Raw genomic sequence first — 24448 nt, forward strand, 5'->3', positions numbered from 1 at the left:
CTGTGCCACTGGATAGATGTGACCAGCTGATGTGAACAGCTGATATCTCAATTGACGGCCGGGAAAAGACAGCAAGGAAATAATGAGTGAGCATGTGTGAGAGATGTGAATGGCAGGATGGTATGAGAAGTAAAAATACAGCCTAAGCATGCAAAAGATAGTCTTCCAGACTGAACCTTCGCTAAAGCTCCATATAATGCTACATGAACTCCCCTATAATACATAATGTGTAGCACGAGGGCATGAGCTACTAAGAGCTTAGACTCTTGACCTCATGAAAATTTGTTTGAAACTCCTGAATTGAGTCAGTGTCCTGCCCTCATTTCATTTTCATCCATTCTTTCACTTTCACACTTGCTCACTGGAAACAGGGGGTGCTGGAGAGCGCTGCTACTAGTTGCTCACTTTTAGCCTTTGCTGAACGTTGTGTAATAGCAAGGAAGTTGGAGAGGGGACAAAAACAACCAGACTTGGGCATTAGAGTTTGTCGAGAAGAACAGCTACGAAGACACTCTAGGCGTCAACAGGGCAACACAAAAACCTTTGGCCAGAGGCTGCTGTAAAAACTGGAAATACAGATACAATATAGGGCAGCTGATCTTGGTGTACTGTCTGTCTATAGCCTGCTGACAGAATATATTGTCAGTCAGTAGTTACCTAGAAGATAGCTGGACAGTACTGCATCGCCTTCTGCCATGAACCCAGACAGCATGTCTGACACCGAGCAGGAGAAGCCAAGGGGACGTAAGTATATAATGAACTCTTTTAATTCTTAACAGTTAATTCTTCAAAGTTAGACCTTTCAATTGTTTCTGCCCACAAACACAAATACCTTCTGGAAACACTGGTAGAACAAAAATAGATTTACACAGGAAGGAATATGAGGATTTCTGACCTTTCTGAAGTTTAAGGGGTGAATGTGACTTTACAGCATGTTCTTAGGTATAGAATTCAAAGTAAGAACAGTTGAGTTTCTCATGCTGCACTTTACTTTCACTTTCATGAAAGCAGTGGGGGATGGGGGCCAACAACTCCTGAAACCCTGTGAATTTTCTTTTTGAGGGTTTTACTTGTATGAACCGTCCACTCGGCAACTCTTGTTTTTAAATCACATGCCTCGCTATTTCAGCAGTTCAGGAAGCTCAGCTCCTTCCAGTAAATCACACCCATGTGCACTCTGAGTGGCTGTGTGATATAAACATGGGTCTGTAAAAGGAGCAGAGGAAAGCAGGGGAAGTGTTATGTTTACCACAGAACATCATTGTAGGCAATATTCAGGCTGATATGAAGTTAAAAACTTAAAATGCACACATACAGGTTTCCATGATCATAAACAGGCTGATTAACTTTTTCTCTCATAACTGAAAATGAACAGTCAACACACATCTGCAAAATACTGTAAATACAGACTGATATTGTGCAAGCTGAATATCTACTTGAAATGTAATGTATTTACAAAATTTAATAACACAATGTAAGTATATCAATTATAAATCCAAAATGTTGAACATAAATGAAACAATGATATGTTAGTAAAGATGAGAAAGGAAAACACACACACAATGACGATGATGGTGAGAAAGGCATGTTGGGATAAAGCCATTGTAAAGTGAAGTGTTATTTGTTGACTTTACAGAGCCAGAGGTCTTGAGGATCATGCTGCTCGGGAAGACCGGGGCAGGCAAGAGCTCGAGTGGGAACAACATGCTGGGACGAGAGAAGTTTAAATCAGACATGAAGCTGAAGAGAGTCACTCCGTACTGCGAGAAGGCGGAGGGGGAGATCAACGATAAGCCTATCGCTGTGATTGACACACCGGGGCTTTTTGAGACCGTCCGCAAGAAGGAGGAAATTGTTCGCGAGATTCTGAAGAGCGTCAAACTCCAGGAGCCGGGGCCGCACGTCTTTGTGGTCGTGGTCCCCTTGGGAAGGATGACTCAGGAAGACCAAGAAACCAACGCGGTGATCGAGGCGAAGTTCGGCCCAAAGGTGTGGGACTACACCATCGTGCTGTTCACCCACGGGGATCGTTTGGAGGGAAAAACGATCAACGACGTCATCAGCGAGAGCGATGAGAACCTCCGCGAATTCATACGCAAGTGCAGCGGCGGCTTCCATGTCTTCAACAACAAGGACCAAGGGAACCACAAGCAGGTGAAGAGCTTCCTGAAGAAGATCCAAACCCTGGTGGCCCTGAATGGAGGGGGCCATTACCGCACGGAATTCTACCCCACGGAGGAAAGGACGATCAGGAGAAGACAGGAGAGCCTCCTGGCAGAGAGAGATAAAGCGATCAGCAGCGAGGAGACAAAGCTGCAGGAGCATTACCAGGGGGAAGAGCTGGTGGAGGAAAAGAGGAAGCTGTGGAGAAAAGAGGAGGAGAAGGCAAGAGTGGATGCCGAAAGGGAGGCGAAGAATATGTCCAGTTTCAGATGCATGGTGGCCTTGGTAGTAGCATTTCTTGTGTGTGTGGCTTTTGTGATACCACAAGTATGGGTGCTAGTAGGGGGGATAGGTTTGATTTGGATTTTACAAAACAGATATTCGACTACTTCAGCACAAATGAGTCAGGATGCTAAAAATAAACAGAAATAACGTGTTTTGAGATATTGAAGCATCCATTGCTAATTAATGAAGCATATTTCAATCCATGATGGATATTCAATATGTATAATGGGTTTTGTTACAAAAGAGAATATTTTGAAAAAAAACAAAAACATATGCTACCAGAAATCCATCAGTGAATAATACAATAACATCAAATAATGTTAATTATTTTTGTTCCATTTGATCATTTTATGGCTTTCTTGCTCTGTCATGATTAAGGTTGAATTTAATGTTGACTATTGATGTAGCACACCTGTAAAAAACAGCTAATACAACATTTTGTGCTGTAGAAATTAATACCGTTGAATCATTAAAATAGATAAAAAGAAAAAAAAACCTGTCATGCTTCATTAACCAGTTGATGTATGTATTTATTCATCTCTTCTCTTGTCAGTGTCCCTTGTAAACTGAGCAAGAAAATGAAATAGGAAGCGATTTTTTTCATTGGAGAAGCATTTCTTTAAAAAATACATATATTGTGTGAAATGCCATTTAAATGTGGCGAATTCAGTATCAGGGCAGCAGCCTGTCACAGGTCTATGAGGAAAAACAAGAAGCCACACAGCTTGAGAGTATGGATTGCTAGTCTGTTCACATGCACTTCCAGTTCCAATTCCAGTTCAGGGAGATGATATTAACCAGATTAATATAATATGATATTTGATATTAAACAGTCTTGAAAACAATAAGACTTAGCAAGGTTTAAGTGTAGCATGTGCCCCTTGCCCGACATGATTGTTTTACTATATACACATCAGCATCAGTGTAGTTGAGAGCAATAACCTTAAAGCAACTATTCTGATAGGTTTCAATTTATTTAGCACATTGTGCTTCGTATTTACGAAACTGCAATTCAACTAGGCCTACAGTTGATTCTTAAAAAGTGAGAAATTCCAATTAATATGTTTTCATCTTCTACATTCTACATTTGATGTGTTTTGTCTTTGTGCAGGTTCCATGCAAATGTATTATTTTTTCCAAAGCAAATGAGCCTACAAAAAACTACTTTGGTACAGTCGACTTTTGGTTACTGACCACCCCCCCTCAGATGCTTTAGTTTTACTCCCATTATCATTAACCTGCAAAAGAAATGAAAATCAGTCAGTAACGTGTATTTGCCACTAGATGGTGCTTTTGATTCACTAAGTGGTGTTTGAGCTGCTGTGATTTTTATAGTGTGGTGCAGAGATCCACAGGAGTGCTTGTATCCTTGAAAGGTCAAAGGTCGACCTCTCAATATAGGTGAAATTAAACAGGATAGTGGGTATGTATGAAATTGCGTATTAAGTGACTTCTGTTGCTATATGTTTTTAACCTGAGCTACACAAGGCAAATTCCAGTCAGCTGTGTTGATATGGCAATCAAGTAGCCTATGGAAACTAGAAGAAGGACACCGAGTGGTTTCCCCTCCCACTGGCTGTCTTTCTTCCAAGAGGCTTCTGGCTGAGATGATCCCTCCTTCACAAACTCCACTGGGCTCATCCAGCTCGTCTCAGCACAATATAGTATTGAACTATAATAATTAACAAAAATATAGCTGCAAGCACCAATAAGGCAGCCGGTAAAAGCAAGGGCTGTTGGAGCCATTTTATTGAATGAGCATATTTTCTAAGTAGTTGACTGGCTGAGACTGATACCAGCCTACACATGACGTGCGCCATGCGGCCGGGGGCAGAAAGTGGCAAAGTCAGGCCACTCAATCAGTCACTTACTCACTCATGGACCATTTGCACGGAGCCTGCGCTTCATCAGATGGCCTCTAGAGGGCGTGCCGTGGGTCTGCACAGGATCTGTGCTTGCGGGTCAGGTGGCCTTTGTACGGAAGCCCTGCGGGGCAAGGAGGAAAAAAGTTTGCCGGCAATGTCAGCCTATCTCGTAAGTGCAAGATACTAACTCTTTTTACTCATTTACGACTTACGACTTATCTCACATTTCCTGTAGCCTACCTTACAGTGGTATATAGTATAAACCCACGATCAACACACTAACGGGATTTCTCTGAGGCGGCTCCTTGGCATACTACTACTTGGCATAGGAGTTTCTGACGAGTAGCTGTCGATATTCATGTTTGGCTATTCCACAGAAATACAAGCGCAATACTGCTTATTGATTGATCACACATGAGTAGGTCTAATTTATGATCCGATATGTGCGATATTTTTATTTCCACATTACTGTACAATTTGGTGACCTTATGTAAATTATGTTTTCTCTTGCTTGGAGAAAAAAGGATCAGGAGGAAGATGAACTTGGAGCTTTCGCAGCAGGAATAGGAAGGTGAAGTTATTCCAGACAGGGCGTTTGATTAGTAAAATGGTCTTTGAACATGTTTTCTAAGAGAAATTAGAAGTTTATTAGAAGAAGTTTATTTAGAATTTTAGAATTTAAAGCACCTCCCTCATGGCCCCCCGTTTCTGTGTCTCGCTCTCCAGGCCTCCACGGTGCTGAAAGGGCGCACAGCGCTATATGTGGACTTGCAGCGCGGTGGATACTCCTCAGTGCCAAACATAAGGATCTCATTCCCACGCGTTACTAAATCGTGGCCACGCATTATTTTATTAACATGAGATGTCACCAGGACATGAAATAGTCTGTCTACATGGGAGAGCCTGTCTGTGGATAAACTGAAAGATTCATTGCGCAATATTGTGTTTGTATTTCTATGGAATATCCAAACATGAATATTGACAGCTACTCGTCAGAAACACTTTTTTCAGACAAAGTATGCCAAGGAGCCACTTCAGAGAAATCCCGTTAGTGTGTTGATTGTGGGTCGGAAGAATTGGAGGAGAAGAGAAAGGCAAGTACTGTGTAAATGCATGTTCCCAAACAATTTAATGGACAGAGCCCATTATAAATGTATAAATATTTAGCAAACATTTAGCAAATGTTATTCAAACTGTTTATTTTATATTATTTTATACTATATAACACTGTAAGGTAGGCTACAGGAAATGTGATATAAGTTGTAAGTCGTAAATGCGGCGCCCCTGAAAGGGAACGTGTAAAAAAAAATATGTGGTCAGTGTCGGCCAAAACCTACGTTTATCTCGTATGTACGAGTTATTATCTCTTAAACTTAACAAGATAAACGTTTTGGCCGACATTGGCAAACTTTTTTTTCCCCTTGCCCCTCAGGGCTTCCGTACCTTTGTTTGAAAACTGACTAATAAAATTAAGTAACCTGCTTGTATGGTCTGGATCAAACTTATTCTTTGCATCAATCTGCAGCTCACACCGGATTTTGTACAGGGATCATTTTAGCAGGGGGTCGTTAAGCACATATTATTCAATTATCCCCTTTTTAATTGATTTTCAGGTAAATGAAAGGAAACAGCACTTTCATGAGAAAATTTAGGGAGAAGCAACAATTTACTCCCCCAATTCCCTTGTTTCATTTAGACAAACACACTGTTTATCAGGCCTCTCCTCACCATCTAACTGCCAGGCCATATTGGAATTAAGAATTTGTTCTTGATTGAGCTTCCTGGTTAAATAAATGTTAAACAAAACATTACTTCCCACCTTTACTTTATAGGTGTGGAAGCATAAATTAATTTAGTGTGATGAATGAAGCCATCCACCACTGCACACACCCTCTACACAGAGCCTGACTATCATGAGACAATGAGCTACAGTATGTGGGTTGTATTGGTTACATTCAATAGCCAACTACAATTCAAATGAATGGTTTAATTCCAAAACGTGCATTTTAAAAAACTGTTTAAAAATAATTTTATATGTAAAGATCTTAGGTTGGCTGATGTCACTTACATAATGAGTTGTACTTTTATGCCAGCAATCATTCTATGAGAGAGGGTTATTTTTGTTTAATGATGTGTATGAGCTACTAAGAGCTTAGACTCTTGACCTCTTGAAAGTCCGTTTGAAACTCAGCGAGTCAGTGTCCTGCCCTCATTTCATTTTCATCCATTCTTTCACTTTCACACTTGCTCACTGGAAACAAGGGGTTTCAAGAGAGTGCTGCTACTAGTTGCTCACTTTCAACCTTTCCTCAACGTTGCGTTGGAAGGAAGTTGGAGAAGGGACGAAAACAACCAGACTTCACCAGTGGGTATCAGAGTTTGTCGAGAAGAACAGCTACGAAGACACTATAGGCGTCACCAGGGCAACACATCAACCTTTGCCCAGAGGCTGCTGTAAAGACTGGAAATATACTTGGTGTACTGTCTGTCTATAGCCTACTGACCGGGCCTAGCTGGACAGTGCTGCATCTCCTTCTGCCATGAACCCAGACAGCATGTCTGACACAGAGCAAGAGAATCCAAGGGGACGTAAGTTCAATTCTTAACAGTTAACACTTCAAAGTTAGACCTTTCAATTGCTTCTGCCCACAAACACAAACACCTTCTGGAAACACCGGTAGAACAAATATAGATTTACACAGGAAGGAATATGAGGATTTGTGACCTCCGCAAGTTTAAGGGGTGAATGTGACTTTGATGAGTGATGAGTTAGTGATGAGTTTCTCATGCTGCACTTTACTTTCACTTTCATGAAAGCAGTGGGGGGTGGGGGCAAACAACTCCTGAAACCCCATGATTTTCTTTTTGAGGGTTTTACTTGTATGAACTGTCCACTCGGCAACTCTTGTTTTTAAATCACACGCCTCGCTGTTTCAGCAGTTCAGGAAGCTCAGCTCCTTCCAGTAAATCACACCCATGTGCACTCTGAGTGGCTGTGTGATATAAACATGGGTCTGTAAAAGTAGCAGGGGAAAGCAGGGGAAGTGTTATGTTTACCACAGAACATCATTGTAGACAATATTCAGGCTGATATGACTTAAAATGCACACATACAGGTTTCTCTGATCATACACAGTAGGCTGATTAACTTTTTCTCCCATTATGATCTCATGATGTCATTACTCCTGTTAATATCATCTAGTAATTCTCATTTACAGTTACACTTAGCACCAATCATTTGCACTGGTGAGTTGTACATTACATGTGCTCTTTGCTGGCATTACACTTTTCTTCTACTTTCCTTCAGACACGCCATGTGAAGGAGCAATATGGGCTCCAACAATATGACGAAAATAGTGCTGAATAAATAATGGTCAGTCTATATGATAAATTGCAAATACACATATACTCTCATAACTGAAAATGAACACAGTCAAGACATGAAACAATCACAATGTGTTAAATGTTATCCTTACTTCTTTTCCATCTGCCATGAGTGTACTTTTGTTTCATTTTAAGTGTAGTAAGCCTTTTTTATTGGATTTGTTGGAACTATTGTCCTTATTCCAGTGTATTTACCTGTGTATTAACATCTGCAAAATATTGTAAATACACATTGATATTGTGCAAGTTGAACACCTGCTTGATGTTAGTATACCAATAGGGATTATGCCCAATTTACTTCCGTATTCTGTTAAAACAGATTTACTAGTTTGAAATGCTCATCTTTGGCAGCTCCCGAAAACACCGTGAATAAAACAATGCCATATCCACACGTAGCTCTGGTACAACATTGAGCTTTCAGTAAAGTAAACTGAACTGGATCTGCTTTAACAGAATGCGGAAGTAAGTTGGGCATAACCCCTATTATAAAATCAAAATGTTGAACATCAAACATTGACAATGTTAGTAAAGATGAGAGAGGAAATCACACACACAATGACGATGATGGTGAGAAAGGCATGTTGGGATAAAGCCATTGTAAAGTGAAGTGTTATTTGTTGACTTTACAGAGCCAGAGGTCTTGAGGATCATGCTGCTTGGGAAGACCGGGGCAGGCAAGAGCTCGAGTGGGAACAACATGCTGGGACGAGAGAAGTTTAAATCAGACATGAGGCTGAAGGGAGTCACTCCGTACTGCGAGAAGGCGGAGGGGTTCATTGACAAGAACCCTATCGCTGTGATTGACACACCGGGTCTGTTTCAGACCCACCGCAAGAAGGAGGAAATTGTTCGCGAGATTCTGAAGAGCGTCAAACTCCAGGAGCCGGGGCCGCACGTCTTTGTGGTCGTGGTCCCCTTGGGAAGGATGACTCAGGAAGACCAAGAAACCAACGCGGTGATCGAGAAGAAGTTCGGCCCAAAGGTGTGGGACTACACCATCGTGCTGTTCACCCACGGGGATCGTTTGGAGGGAAAAACGATCAACGACGTCATCAGCAAGAGCGACGAGTACCTCTGCGACTTCATACGCAAGTGCAGCGGCGGCTTCCACGTCTTCAACAACAAGGACCGAGAGGACCAGGAGCAGGTGAATAGTTTCCTGAAGAAGATCCAAACCCTGGTGGCCCTGAACAGAGGGGGCCATTACCGCACGGAATTCTACCCCACGGAGGAAAGGACGATCAGGGAAAAACAGGAGATCCTCCTGAAAGAGAGAGATGAAGCGATCAGCAGCGAGGAGACAAAGCTGCAGGAGCATTACCAGGGGGAAGAGCTGGTGGAGGAAAAGAGGAAGCTGTGGAGACAAGAGGAGGAGAAGGCAAGAGCGGATGCCGAAAGGGAGATGAAGAATTTCAGATGCATGGTGGCCTTGGCAGTAGCATTTCTTGTGTGTTTGTTTCTGGTAGGGGGCATGCGTGTATTACTGACCAGGCATGCAGGGCACATGCCCCGGAGCCCCAGATCACCAGGGGGGGCCCCAAAATATTGCTGCATCCATGTTGAATGCATTTTGCAACATTTCACAAATTTTGATTGAAATGTGCAGATGTGCAGCCAGGCACGACCCTGACACACACTTACCTGCCTGAGGCCCCTAACCATAGGCCACAGTGTAGAATTATTATGGAGGCCTCTACTGACGTAGGGGGACCTAAACACGATTTCTTTTGATACGGAGGCCCCAACCACAATTATTAAACTGCCACCTATTGATTGTATGCTTATGAGCAATGCATTTAATATCATCCAACTAAGATACAGAGCACTACTTATATACTGGTGGGGCAGGGGGGTCTAGGCACAGACAGTCAAACCTTTTCAATCATTTTCAACATTTAACATTTTTTTGGTCCTTCATTCCCGCCACCTGTCACCTCGCCTCCTTAAAGCCACAACCTGCAATCCAAATGTAAACACATTCTAGCCCCACCACATAAAACTAAAGCTTGCCTTGAAGTTGGACAAATGTTATCACTCTCAAATTGAATGAGCGAGTTCTAGATAGAAGGAATGGCAGGTTGTAAAAGCTAAAACTGAGTTTCAGATGTAGTTTGAACCTGTAAAAGGTTTACGTTTGTAGTATTTGAGAACAGGCTAGTATCTTGAGTTATGGTGTGTGGGTGCGTACCGAAAGGAGAGGGGCCTAATAGGACATGTGTGCCCAGGGGCCCTGTGGTTGATATATCCGGGCCCCGGTAGGGGGGATAGGTTTGATTTGGATTTTACAAAAAAGATTTCCGATTACTTCAGCACAAATGAGACAAGATGTTAAAAATACAGAAATAACAGTGTTTTGAGATATTGAAGCATGTATGATGGCTTTCATTCCAAAAGAGAAGAAACAAAACATATGCTACCTGAAATCAATCAATAATAATTGATAATGATCCTAAATCAATAATTCAGTAACATCAAATAATGCATTTATTGTTCCATTTTATCATTTTATGGCTTTCTTGCTCTGTCATTTAAGGTTGAATTTAATGTTGACTATTGATGTAGCACACCTGTAAAACACAGCTAATACAACATTTTGTGCTGTAGAAATATATACTGTTCAATCATTCAAATAATTAAAAAGAAAAAAAAACTGTCGTGCTTCATTAACCAATTGATGGAGTTTTTATATATCTCTTGTCAGTGTCTCCTTTTAAATTGAGCAAGAAAATAGGAAGTGATTTTTTTCTTTGGAGAAGCATTTCTTTAAAAAATATATATATTGTGTGAAATGCCATTTAAATGTGACGTCACTCCTGATGTTTACCTCATCTAGTGATTCTAATCATTAGTAGTTAGTAGGTTTAATATGATTGTACTTTAGAGTCCGGTGTTATTTTCAAATAACTTGTTGGCGCCCTCTGGTGGTAAAGCAGAGTAACGCGTTGCTGCTGGATGAAGATGGGTGGTTCTGTGGTTTTATAGGAGTGCCTGCTAGTTTCAGTTTCGTTTCCTCTGCTGAGTTAGGATGAGCTGACGAGGTAAGGCGCCGCTTCCTGACCTAAAATCTTGTTGTTTCCGTAGTTTTTGAATAAAATAATATTACGTATATTTTGTGGTTACTTGTACGCTACTACAGCTTTGTACAAGTAAAGGAGAGTCATACGTGGACACGGTATACAGTTACAGTTGTACAGGGATTCCGGGTTTACTGAGCTGTTTGCTGTAGCCAGTAACATAACACTATTGTGTTAGCACACAGAATCATCTGTGGACAACCAAGAAAGCTTCAAAACATACTGAAACAGCATTTCCTTAATGAAGCCGCATAAACATTGCTCAGGTAAATGCAATACATTTCATTGTCGACCAAAGTTTCTCATGTTGGTAAGACTTTTGAGCAAACTATGGCGTAGGTTTGGGTAAGGGAGTACTGAATTGTCCTTACCTTATTTTTTTAGCGATCTCAGACGGCTTTTGTCTTAAAAGTCTGTATTTTTCTATCAACTCAACAAAGGGTTAATTCTGTTACTTTTTCTGGTTCCGGCTATCAAAAAATAAGCCGCTCATTTGATTGGCTTAGGCTGGAGAGCACGAGGCTCCCATTGGCTACAGCCAGCAGCCGCTGACCAGCAATCGAATTTGAGGCAGAATATGGGCACTGCTGATAAGAAAAGAAGCTGTAGCTTTACCACTGAATGGAAAACAGCATCTACATAAGTCCAGTGGAATGCGATTCACAGAGTTTTTTTTGCATTCTTTGCAAGAGTTCTTTTTCAATTTCGCGCGGAGGCGAATACATAGAGCGACACAGTACAAATAATTTTCACAAGAACAATGTCTCAAAAAGAGATGACAGATCTCTGGGTTTATTTGTTCTGAAACGAAATGATGATGATTCCCAGAGAGACAAGAACACCGCAGCAGAAATAACAAGTGTCTATCACACTGTGCAGCACTCCCATTCATACAGGCCAGCCGACTGTGGTAGCAAGCTAGCCCCTGTCATTTTTCCAGACACAGAGCTCGCAAAAAAAAGAAAAATGGGTAACACTTTATAATAACCATCATTAATAAATGGTAAATTGATAGTTAATTAAACTTTAGTTAATAGTTATTTTACTGTTAACAAACAATGAAATGATCATTAATAATGTTTACTAATTATTAGTAATGCTATAATTTATGTTATTTTATCATTAGTTTGTGTAATATAAAATAATTTGTTTATAAATTATATATTGTATCATAGCTTTTTACCCTTTTTACCGTCTCTTATCAGCTATGATACAATATATAATTTATAAACAAATTATTTTATATTACACAAACTAATACTGTACGTCGTGTGTCCAGTGACCGCGCGCACTTGGAGTGTGTTAGTTAACAGTCTTACCATCACACCAGGAAAACAATAAGACTCCAAGTTAGTAAGGTGTAACTGTAGCGTGTGGCCATTGCCCGAACATGATTTGATTTTGTCAACCAGCGGTTGTGCTATAAAGTTGACTACTACAACAGTTTTGAAGAAACTTGCTGTGTGCGCGTGTGTTATCATGCACATTAGTAGTACGACGAACAATGTTCGGAAAAAACGTCCCTACCAATGTTAAAACCAAGCCTTTGCTACAAGTAGAACACGCTGTAACAGAGCTAGGCTATGTAGAAGTAACGCCAATCTGAATTCAACCATCCCCTTTTTGAAAGACGGCTGAATGTTTGACAGGAACATTAGAGGTCTAAAGAAGAGGGGGAGAGGAAAAGAAAAGAGACTGAGACCCGTTGAAGAGCTTGAAGAAGATGAGGTTAAACAAAAGGAAAAGAAAGAGAGTGCAATATAATGAAGATGATGGTAGTGATGATGACGATGAGGAGGAAGAGGAAGAGGAGTGCAGTGAGCCCCTAGGCCCATCCACCCAGGACACCCACATCCAGAGGACACCAGACAAGAGTGAGTCTCACTGTCCGTGACATAAAAGCGTATTTAGCATCAATTTATCAAATACTTCTTCAACTGTGTGAGACAAATAGGTTCATAGGCTTATAGAGTTACAAACATCCTAGTTATGAAATACACACGTCAGTTGTGAGCAACTCCTATAAACTCAACTTGGCATTTATGTCAATTTATGCAACATCTAGAGAGAAGCCTGTTCTCTGACCTGCTGCCTGTCACCTGTGGGAGCAAAAAGGGCTTGCTGGATGTAGAAAAGCTGGCCAGCGGTAAGTGGGAACTACATTTCTAAACTTCTCTCCTCAATGATTCTATGCATTCGAGTGAAAAAAGTGATTGTGCTCCAAGTGTCGAAGATAAAATGTCTGTTGCCTGATAAGTTATTTGACCCTTTTTGTGCTCATATATTCATGGTTAAGTTATCGAACAATTCACAAACTAAATACTTAATATTTCCTTTTCCTGCTTTTCTTATCTCCTTTCCCCTTTTCTCTTCTTGTTCTCTTCTTGTCTGGGGCTGCGCTCTTGTTCAGGTGAGGCTTGTATAGAATCAGAGGGCTGCTGGTTTGCTCCCCCTGCCTTTGAGGAGTTTGCGGGGAGAGGCTGCAGTAAGAAATGGAAAACTACTATCTTCTTTGAGAATAAGCCTCTGCAGTTTTGGCTTGAGGTGAGAACCTTTTCTCTTTTGTACACAACATAACACGCTTAGCTGTGTTCAGGGAGGATGCATAGGCTATCTATGGAGCTCTGTTTCCCCAAAAACAAAGAGTATGTAAACCCAAGATTGTGAAATGGTTCAATAAACTAAATAATAAACTAATTTGAAAACCCAAAGCCAGTTCTGTAAATCTATAAATACGACTGTAACCCTGAAATCCTTAATTTACGACTACAAATGTCAATTTATGCCTTCAGGTCTCATTTTGCATCTAAGTTAGAGTTTAGAGTTATTTTTTTTACAGTCAGACTTTTTGATGTTTGTATCCCCAGTCGTAAAACACGATTTGTACGTAGACAAATGCATTTTCCTAATTCTGACCCAGAAGTAATGTGTTTTTAATGTGGTGTTGCTCCTAATAGTACATCAAATGATTACCCAATTAATATATCATATTTTCACAAACATTTATACAAATTAGTTTTGATGAAAAATAAACATATGTGGCCTATAGTCCTAATAAGACTGTGTAGCCTTTTCTTATATCTCATATATCTGGAGAGTAAAACTCATGGTCTGCTGTTATGGGCGAATCGGCAAAACACGACGCTCACAGTATAATCATACCGGTGTCAGGATGTTATCTTGAAAAAATTGTAAAGAACCAAGCTTTCCGTCAATAGTTGTGTTCTATTTGGATAGGAACTATTTTTTCTCAGAGACGCATTACCTTCTAAGCCGGTGTAAGCTCCACGAGAGCCAGAAGAATCCAAAAATAACTGCTGACAGAAAGCTTGGGTTTTTACAATTTTTTTATTTGGGCCCAGGGTTCAAAATGCCAAACTATTCCTTTAATGAAAAAGTTATCGTTGTGTATAAACCTACGGTTTACAGCATTTTCTCCCCATTTCTGTAAATTATGAAAAGCTAAAAGTAATCTCTGCCACGTCTAAGGCATTAATGCTAAAGACATCATTTTCATTTGAAGAGACTGTACAAGGAAATCAAAAATACAATTTCTATGTAAACAAACTAATGTTCCTCCTGTCTCAGCGGGCTAAATTTGCAACATCATGGGTTTGCATCTGGCTCGCATCCCATTTCTTCTGTAATTTCGCACCGTCTATGAAGAGTTTAATTCCAAAATGAGATATCCACCCTTTGAAAAAAATGTAAAAAAAAATAAATAAATCATTAATATTGCTATCTTCCTTTCACATCACCCCCATCTGTCTACAGCAAGGTAGTTTGCGGACTCCTGGGTTTATAAGGAGAAAAGCTGCAAGCAAAAAGGTAACAAACTTCAGACTACATTGTGATACTCATTTTAAAAAAACGAATTTGATGTCAGTGATGAGTCTTGTCTTATGATTTAAAAAAAAAAAATTTGTATTCCCAGCAAAAGAAAACTCCATCACCAAATAGTGAATCAGAGAGCCGCTCTGAAGGTTTGTATCATATTTTGTGCCTTGCTTGTTATAACTGCAGTATTTACAAAACCAGAAATAGACAGAGATAGGTAGAGATGTTTGGAATGACATATTCTGTCAGTGTTATTTGTTCAATAGGAACATTTTTCATTGCTCACTGTTTACATATCATTGTATCCCTGTCAAAGAGTCAAAAGCAGAATCCGAGGAAGAGGTGGAAGAAGATGATGAGAAAGATGAAGACTGGCATCCAGGCGGTGGAAGTGCAGCAGAAGAGTTGGCAGCGTTTACAGAGGAGGAAGAGGAAGAAGTGGTAGGTGATGAACATGGAGGGGAGGATGAAGACTCAGGAGGGGACAGGCAGAGCGAAGGGGAAGATAAAATGGCAACGGAAGATGAGGATACGCCTGCCGCAGCTGCCGGTGACGATGACAACAGAGTTTTTGAAGGTGACGTTTCTTGTAGGAATCCTTTTATCAGACAGTCCTTTTTCTTCTAGAATTGGGGTTCTTTGACACTCCTCTCTTCTACTCGCAGGAGAGAAGGGCAATTGGTTCATCCTCACAGGTTACGAGGAGTTGGGGGAGAAGAGTGGGGCTAAGCAGAGGAGCTGCTTAGAAATACCTGTCAAGAGATTCCCAGTGGTAAGGCGATGAAGGCAGTTGTTACATCTGTTGAGTTGTTTCCTCCCTTGTGTCTGCTTCTGTCTTCTTAGCACACTTGAGACGTTTTATCTCCCAAGATAATTTGTAGAGTTCTATTCCAAAATCTGTATATTCATTCTGTTGTCCGTCATTTCTCATCTGTAGAATCGAGAATCCAATCTGTAAGTGTATTCATTTTGTTGACAAAGGAATCACACTCAAAAGAGAGATAGTTACACACTTCGCACTGTTGATGATGATGATGCTTTTACTACTACTGACCGACTATATTCTCATTGCTCTGTTGAAAACCAAATGTATTCTGTTCTTAGGCCAAGAGGAATCTTTTTCCATCCAACTGTACGGGACATCCAGTACTAGGTTTGTAAATGTTATTGTTCTTCTGATTATTAAGCAAAATTAACTTATTAGTGTATCGACTGTGTAATTAAAGCCCCTATGTGTAGAATATTTACCTCAATATATCATTGGGCCTCATTCACAAATCTTTTCGTAAATTCCACGTATATTTTGCGTATTTCTGTTCGTAAGAAAAGACCAACGTCGGATTCACAACCTCGATTTGTGCGGACCACAGGTGTATCAAATGGTGAATGCCAATCGTTGCATAGTTAAACGCCCTGTTCAACACCATAAAAGGCGTGCAGACTGAAGGGTCATGTGCAAGTAAACCATGGCCAAAAGAAGAGCGAAGAAGAGAAACTTTGCGGAGAGCGAAATTTAAGTCTCACTCTCATGTGTGGATGAGAAAAAATATATAATTTTCCAATGCGTAAGCAGCGGCGTCACGGGAACTGATAAAACCAAAGCATGGCAGGATATTACCAACGCGGTCAATGCTGTTTCTGCAGAAGAACGCACCATTGCTGAGGTTAAAAAAAAAAGTGGTTTGAAATGAAAATGGACTGCAAAAAAAGGATCTCAACAAGTAGGCGCAGTTTATCAGCCACGGGAGGAGGGCAGGGCACTGGAACGCTATCCGAAATGGATCAGAGGATAAGCAGCATAATTGGAGAGACCTCAATATCGGGTGTCCTGTCGGAATTGGAAATGGACACAGATAAAATCCAGGCTGCATCTTCATCAGATGGTAAGACTGTAAGTTGTGTTTGTATGGCGTTCATGTGATCAACCCATTACAAGTTCAAGTTTATTGTCATGTACTAGATAACAATGTACATCATTACCAGTAACAAAATTCTTGGTCTCAGAGCCAACTCAACTTTGCATAGTAAGAAATAAAAAACAGTATTTAGAAATAAAACATTTAGAAAATAAGAAAACAGTATTTACAATATTTTGGATAATCTTGACAAAGACCTCAAATAATTCTGAAGCAATTTATTATAGTTCCAACGTTGAATAGCCTACCCAAAGGTAAAAAGGTAGTACACACACAGATCTTCAGGACAAAGTTGACTAATCTCAATTGCACCAATTTATTCTGGCCATGTCAACAAACAGGGCTAGTGGCCTTCATCAGAGCATGGAGGAAAATGGAAGTCATGTTTGTTTATTTATTTTATTATAGGTCAGGCACAATCGTCGTCGGCCGCTGTGGATGTGCCTCTGTCACAGGCTCCACTGGACTCTGCTGCCACTGCTGGCCGGAGGAGACCCTCAACCACCACTGCACCACCACAGGCGGAGGTGGTGTCTGCCACTGTCCTACAGAATCAAGCGATGATATTGCAAAGTATTGGCCAAATTGTGGCCACACTGGCAGGAATGTCAAACACGCTGAAGGACATAAGTTCAGCTCTGAATGCTAAAAATAAATAAAAATCTGTTTGAATTTGCCTCATGTGTATACGCCCAGTTATGCATCCTTACTTCAAAAACGAGCAATTAGTCGTTGATCAAAGTTGAACAGCAGGCCTGTTGTCAGCTCCAATAGGCGGGTCCTGGGTTAGGGTTAGGGTTATTTTTTTTTATAAAAAATAAAAAATTTGATAAATCTTTTTTGAGAATGATTTTTCCATTAAATCTCCCATACCAATGATATAATATATAATATATATAATATAGAGTCATTATAAAACAGATTTGAGTGAGTGAGTGAAATGAGTGTGTCAATGCGTGCGCGCGCACACTGGAGGGGGCCAAGAAGTCGTCTCCTCCAGATTGGGTGGCACAGTGACAGGTGCTTGGCCAAGCTAGCTAACTACTGCAATAAAGTGGCTGAATATGGAGCGGTGGCTTCTCAAAAAAAGTCTGCCAGCTCAAGATGCGGACCAAGAAGAGATGTGTGAACGTGGGCCACCTGAAAGTACACCGTCAACTGAAAAACGGAAGGTTCCGGCGGTTCCGACAGATTCCCTAGCTACTATGAGTTGTGCTGTCGGATCTTGAATAAAATTTAAAACTGTAATTAAATCCAAATTGATTTAGACTTGTTTTGTATATTTTTGGTCAGTAACGCAAGGTTTGTGTACGTTTGGTAGCTGTCATGTGTGCGTCTGGTAGCTGTCATGTGTGATAGTAACCCTTGGGACAAACAGGGAGCAGAGACGCGTGTGTTTGCAGCAGAGGGTCGCTCAATCTTCCACTGCTATGAAGTCTGCGTCCCGTGCGCAGAGAAAATAGGCTAAATACGCGCCGAGCTCCGTGCCATGGGCGCCTGTGTAAACAGCAGTGCCAACAGGGCAGGGCGCCGAAGTGAAGCGGGTCACTGCAGTGTGTTTCAAGGGTGAGTCGAGAGGGAGGGGGTCGCGAACCCCAACCTACATTCTTTGGGGGGTCGCGGCTCAAAAAGGTTGAGAACCACTGACCTACAGGTAGGTGAGAGATAAAGTAGTTAGTCATGAAATCCTGTAAATTGAATTTCCATTTAGTCAGTGAGGAAAAACAATTTACCAATGAGCCATGCGTCTCCAGCAGCACCCTGGCCAAGGCGCAGGCCCACACTGCTGTTCTGAAGCATGAACGAGTCGTGGGTCCCTCCCACAGTTTACAATTTAAAAAACGGAAAGGATATGGGAGATGGTGCTTTGATGCGCACATGTGCAATCTATTGCCCTGATGGTGTTTGGAATACCAGCAATTTCAAAGAAATTTCTCTTTATTTGAATTTGTTCTTCTGCAGAATATGGGAATTTAATATATTGTGGTGCCAGATTGATGATACCATCCAACACCTTTGGGAGCGTGCGGCTGATTGATGGCTGTGATATGCCCGCTCGATCACCTATCTCCCTCTGGAATGTCCCGGTAGCTAAAAAACCCAGAGCGGACAGCACCTGGACATGTGGCGGCACAGGCTGGGACCTGTTTGTTCTCCTGGTCAGCTGTGGCTCCAGGGTGTTGCAGAGATCCAGGAGAATTGGCCTCGGTAGTCTGAACCGCATGATCAGCCATTCATCCCTCTCTGCAAACATGTCTGCACGGTCCCTGAAGATGCGCTTTCTCCTCATGGCACGATTAGCCAAGTATTCCAATAACTGCAAATACGCCATTGTTGCCGGGTTTGACAGCGAGCCCTTGGGTCCTTTATATAGATGAATCACTTTGACCAAGCTGGTTATAATCAGTAGCCGATTAGGTCTTTTTTATTTTTATTTTTATTTATTTTTTATTTTACAAATGTTGGCCAATGAAACATTTTGTTGTTAGTGAGGTTTGGCACTACTGTAATTGATTTTGCATAAAGAATAAGGTATTCTAAGTGCCTTCCCGCGTGTTTCCAAACGTATACGCATGTTTAAAAGCACACGTGAGCTTTGTTCGTACCAACAAACAAATTCAGGTAAGAACAAAAATGATAAATCAGACTGTGTTCGTAGAAACACTCGTACATGCGCTTTACGATCAAATCTGACCGTACGCACATTTCGTGAATGAGGCCCATTGTCCCCCACCAAAGGGCTCCAAATCGGTCTCAGTCCGTTAGTTCGTTTGTTAGTTAGTCACACTGTAACGTTGACTTTGTGCCACATTGACAATGAATGGGGACTCAGTGGTAAAGCAGGTCATACAGTTAAAGTTATCATACAATGTGGGGGACAATGAATGGGGACTCAGTGGTAAAGCAATACAGTTGAAGTTATCATAGGTAACATAATAGTCTACACATGCTACACACTTGGAGACATCAGACTGGGTTGATGTGTTGAAGTGAGAGTCAATGGAGAATTTTTGGGCAAACCTCTAACCACAAGACACTGTAGTTATTGTACAGTTGTTGGACTGTTGTTTTGTTATTGCATCATCACTGCACTACCACTGTGCCTCAGTGTTGACTACTTATATCATATTACCACTTACCTACTGTGCAATACCATATATCACTTATCATTTAGCATTTATATTATTCATAACACTCATGCTCCTGGTGTTGTATGTTATATTGTATATTGCATTATAAATTGTATTGTAGTGTACATTGTGTAATGTAAGGATTGTATTTATTGCGTATTGTAGTTCTTATATTTTGTACTGTATTGAGTAAAAACAGGACAATTACAGTTACTACATTTCAAGATATAACTTGTAAGCCTAATTCTGAGGAGAGTAGGCAACAGAAATATATGATCAATCTGTCCTTTCATTGTCCCATACGAAAATACTTATACAATTTCATATACATGTTTACTATTTGCTTGTTCTCAAATTAATTTTGATAGCATAGTATGGCTGCAGAAAAATGAGACAGTAGCAGTGAAAAGTGGTTTATTGTTTTTGTTGTTTTCTATGTGTTTATTCTATTTGCGATTTGGCACAAAATGTGCAGGACTGACTCGTGGCACAAAGGAGGAGCCTCAACCAAAACAGATAGAGGACTGCCTCACTGTACTTGTTTGTATGAAACAAATGCACAGACAAGTACAGATGCTGTCCAGTCCCACAGTGCCTAGTTAGCTGTGCAGCATCAGTAGTCTGTAGTTGAAGTTATTAAAGTCCTGGAATAATCAGGATAACCACCTTGTTAATCCAGTGTATTGATAAGAATAGATCCACTCTGCTGTATTGCTAAGCTGCAGTAGGTTAGCTGTCTTTTAGTATAACAGTAGCCTGTTAGCCAAAATGTTTTGTTAGCATGAATCTGCAAAAAACAGAAAACTGTCAGAGGTAAATAATTTATACTTTTGATTGATAATACAGTGATGGTAGGTTTTCTATTAAGAATTTTCACAGATTGTTCATAGAGTTTATAATGGTTTTAGCATAGTGTCACCTGCCTGCTGATAAATTCCAATAGTTAATTCTAACACAATCTAATTGTAACTGGTCTAGTCTGTCTGTCAACATGATGACAGACCAAAATCATCAAAACAAATTCCTGTATATTATTTAACTTTGTAATTAAAGTGATTCTGCTCTGATATGATGTAATACTTAAGTTTTATTTTTGAATAGAGAGTAGCTGTATGCCATTGGATGAGGATGGAGACAATGGAATGGAGACCATCCACTATAGTGAAGAAGAGAGGGGAGAGGAAGAGGATGGTTCAGCAAAAGATGACGCCTCTGTCACAGCACACATAGACGCTGATGCCAACCAGATGTCAAGTACGCCCATCTTTGTCTCCAGTAGAGGTGTTGAAGAAAACGGAGAGGAGGAGATGGAGAGATTGAGAGGAAAGGAGGGAAGTCAGCGAGGAGAGAAAGAAGTCAACACTGAAACAGTGATTTCTGCAACACCTCTGTCCATGCCTGCTGTTGCAACTCAGACCTCACCCCCAGATGTCAAACCCAACATCCACAATGCAGCCGGAGATTCTGCATCAACCAGCAATCAGACTCCAAACCTCAGCTCCTGCCCTCTCCTGTCAGTCAGTGCAAAAGACACAAATGTATTGCGTGTCAACACGATCAAAGGTTTGCATCAAATACATTTTTTTGTGTTTTCCCTGAATGTGTTCGTTTATGAATATACTTCAAGGATTGATTTGAATATCTTTTTTTTTAATTTCATCATGTCTTCTTCTACCCACAGAGCATGAAGAGATCACAGAAAACCAGGAAGAGACAGAAGATGGAGAGCTGCAAACAGAGCAGAGTGGAGAGCAGGAGAGACAAGGGGAGAGAAGAGAGGCGGGGACCGAAATGGAGAGAGGACAGAGACGTTGTGTTAAGTCAGGATCTGAAGGCAACGGTCAAGCCGTTGCTACTGGAAACACCAATGACAATCTACCAACAAATACTCTGCTGCCCAAATCACAAAGTCCCTGCCTTCCTTCCTCAATCCCAAACCTGTCTGCATCCCACTGCTCTGCTCAAGTGCCTCACAACCCCAAAAAGAAGACCCATAGTTTCAGCAGAAAGAGAAAGCTGAGGTTCTCCGGTAGCCAGTACTGTGGTGGCAGAGACAAGGCCCAAGACAGGAGGCGTGAGAGGAGGGAGATCATCATGGTTAACAGCCTGCAAAAGATCTCTGACTCACAGCACAAGATCACCACAGCTTTGGAGCAGCTCTGCTCCAGTCAGAACACAGTTATTGAGCTGCTGCAGAAAATGAGTGATAAAATGAACATGGGGTGGAAGGGTCCTAAATGAAATCAACTCAATCACACAGACCTATAAGGCGTGTGCGTATGCGTGTGTGTGTGTGTGTGGGTGGGTTGGTGGGTGTAATGACAAAGCGATGCCCAAATCAGTTGGCCAATATCGTTGTGCATGCAATAACCTATAAACTTTTTTTGTCATTTATTTTTAGAGGAGCTTTTTAGATAGTAGAAGTGGTGGTCCTTTCTTGTGCCTGTCATATGCAATTTAGAGTTCTAAAAAGCAGTATGTCACTATATAAATTGCATTATTTTGTATGTGCAATCAGGGAACATTTTTCTAATTCGTAATAATTTTACAGACAGACTATGGCCACATAGTGCTTCTCCTGCACTACAGGAGGAGAAACACCCAGTGGATGCAGGTTTAACCGCATCCCTGCTGACACAGCAGGGATGTGGTGGAGGCAGACCGGGACGTGGGCTCGCTCTCGTGAAAATGTTGTGTTGATGCGCGTATCACGGGGGCATAGGTGTCATTTACACTGGGGACATGTCCCCACCACTTTTTGAAATGGCCGATTTTGTCCCCATCACTTTTTAAAAGCATAATTTGTTAAAAATGTTCTGAAAAATAGCTGGCACCAAGAAATGTTAACTAACAAATGAGAACGCTTTGTTTATTTGCACAATAAACCTTAAACCTGCATTCTTTCTAATGGCCAGCAGGGGGCGACTCCACTGGCTGCAAAAAGAGGTCCGATTGTATAGAAGTCTATGGGAAAATGACCCTATTCTCACTTGATTTATTACCTCAGTAAACACTTTCCTAATGAATTTATGGTCTCAATCGCTAGGTTCAAGTCTTCTTCAATACAGCATGATGTTCATTTTGTAAATTATGGTCCCATTTAGAGTAAAATAGACGATAAAGCAGACTGTGCTTTGGGGTGTGATTGACAGGTCACCTGTCCAGTGATCGCGCAGCTCGCTGATCACGGACCAATAGCAGGCGGCGCTGTGGCTCTGTGGGAAACCCCTCTCGTGCTAGCTGCACACTTGTCAACACGTAATCCCCAACTTTTAGCTTCAAAACGGGACTCCACAAACCAATGGGTGACATCACGGTGACTACTTCCATATTTCTTTTTACAGTCTGTGTGTGTAGCTAGCTACTGTACTTTTCTATGATTGATTATCCTGTGGCGGCCCCTAGTGGAGGAGATTGACAGGGGTGGTATTTGAGTTTAATTGTGTGAAATGTATGAATTAATTGTGTGGAATTTTAAAAGAATTAATAAAAAATCAAATCAATGATTTGAGTTTGTTTTAAAATTAATATGGATAAATAAATATAAATAATCTAATCCCTGCTCCAGTTTAATTCATGTTCTCACATATCGATATTTAAACCTTATGCTTAGTCATGATTGGTTGAACTTGACTCGTGAACACTCTGTTTCTCTAAAACAAAAAGTGTGCAGCATCTAACCAACAAGGTATAACTTACCATCTAAAGATAAGGATGATTTATTATCTTTAGCTAACATTGTAAACGTTATTCCTTCAGTTGTTTCTACCTTGTCATAATTTAGGGCAGTGATATTGGATATTGTTATCGCTGGGCTGACTGACATGCACTGGTGCTTTCTACAGATGTGATATTGGCATTGTTCGATTGACATGGTGTTGCAGCTGTGGATGTGATGCATATGGATGACTGTACTTGTACGGTCGACGTTGTTGTGCCTTTTATGCTGAGTATTTTAGTATTGTCGACTCTGTAGTAGCCTAGGCCTTTTGATGCGCTGTTATACAATTCTCACTGTAATTATCTACTCTGACCTCATACCATATCCCCCTGTTACATTGCCTAAAATCGCATATGTTGAAGACCGTTTAAAAAATGTTTTTTCATCTGAGCCCTTATGTCCCCACCACTTTTCAACACAAAGTGACGCCCTTGCACGGGGGGTCAAAAAAGTTGTTCCGCAGCTGCTGGAGAAGCATATAGCTGTTCAAAATGCTTCAAAATAAATAAGAATCAATCAATTATATTGAATGGCCTCATTAGGCTATAATTAAAGGTGAAAATTTTGAACCCAAATATGATATTTCATACACCACTGGTGCAATTTTTGTGCAATATCATTTGGCATGATAATGACATGAGCACCAGCCTTTCATGTGGAAGGTTGTGGGTTCAAATCCAGACTTGTCCTTTCCAAAGTCATTAGTCATCATATCAAGGACAAATAATAGAAAGTTTGGCCGTTGTGAACAACTCCAGCAATGAAAAGATGAACTTGACAGAAGTCACGGGCCAACACAAAAGCCGCTGTTAGACTGCATGTTTGATCTTCACAACATGTCACTTTTTGTGTGTGTCTTTCTACCCTCTGTAATGTTTTGTCTATCTGTCTTATCACATTGTGCTTGGAACCTCAGGCTCAGGTCTTTGGAAACAGCCATAATCCAAATTGAATACTGGAGGCCAGTTGTTTTGTTGTTCGATTCAATTGTCCGTCCAATTGTCCGAACTGCACAAGTAAGGTCAGTCAGTCGTGAATGTTTTAGTTACAACTAGATTGAGCTGCGTAAAAG

General features: G+C 40.9%; 2 protein-coding genes across 3 annotated transcripts; both read left to right on the forward strand.

The window, feature by feature from the left end:
• The first annotated feature begins 379 nt into the window (after positions 1–379).
• LOC139646920 (GTPase IMAP family member 8-like) lies at positions 380–11340 on the forward strand. Its single transcript, XM_071522711.1, has 5 exons — positions 380–744; positions 1637–2580; positions 5040–5091; positions 8327–9132; positions 11278–11340. The coding sequence occupies exons 1-5, from the start codon at positions 696–698 to the stop codon at positions 11338–11340; spliced, it is 1914 nt and encodes a 637-aa protein (XP_071378812.1). The 5' UTR covers positions 380–695.
• Positions 10707–23223, forward strand: LOC139646926 (eukaryotic translation initiation factor 5B-like). 2 transcript variants are annotated; one of them, XM_071522722.1, is made up of 11 exons: positions 10707–10735; positions 12421–12645; positions 12837–12917; positions 13182–13315; positions 14546–14599; positions 14706–14754; positions 14925–15185; positions 15274–15380; positions 15713–15761; positions 20757–21218; positions 21337–23222. In XM_071522722.1, exons 2-11 carry the CDS (start codon positions 12495–12497, stop codon positions 21894–21896), a joined length of 1908 nt encoding a protein of 635 aa, XP_071378823.1. In that variant the 5' UTR covers positions 10707–10735; positions 12421–12494; the 3' UTR covers positions 21897–23222. The 2 variants fall into 2 exon arrangements, with proteins under 2 accessions (XP_071378823.1, XP_071378824.1); XM_071522723.1 differs by having other exon boundaries at positions 10717–10735; positions 12402–12645; positions 21337–23223.
• Positions 23224–24448: the final 1225 nt, after the last annotated feature.

This window comes from Centroberyx affinis, unplaced genomic scaffold (assembly GCF_046629955.1).
Source record: "Centroberyx affinis isolate AG114_WGS23_722 - 3 ecotype Tasmania unplaced genomic scaffold, CSIRO-AGI_Caff_v1 ptg001020l_1, whole genome shotgun sequence".
Taxonomy (NCBI): Eukaryota; Metazoa; Chordata; class Actinopteri; order Beryciformes; family Berycidae; genus Centroberyx; species Centroberyx affinis.

Bases quoted from the DNA above. Each gene is read 5' to 3' on its own strand.
- LOC139646920 (XM_071522711.1), top strand. From the start codon at position 696: ATGAACCCAGACAGCATGTCTGACACCGAGCAGGAGAAGCCAAGGGGA. The intron at 2,581-5,039 runs AATAAACAGAAA...CTCGCTCTCCAG, and splicing joins AAATGAGTCAGGATGCTAAA to GCCTCCACGGTGCTGAAAGG. The intron at 9,133-11,277 runs GTAGCATTTCTT...TGATTGGCTTAG, and splicing joins GATGCATGGTGGCCTTGGCA to GCTGGAGAGCACGAGGCTCC.
- LOC139646926 (XM_071522722.1), top strand. From the start codon at position 12,495: ATGAGGTTAAACAAAAGGAAAAGAAAGAGAGTGCAATATAATGAAGAT. The intron at 15,186-15,273 runs GTGACGTTTCTT...TTCTACTCGCAG, and splicing joins TGACAACAGAGTTTTTGAAG to GAGAGAAGGGCAATTGGTTC. The intron at 15,762-20,756 runs GTTTGTAAATGT...ATTTTTGAATAG, and splicing joins TACGGGACATCCAGTACTAG to AGAGTAGCTGTATGCCATTG.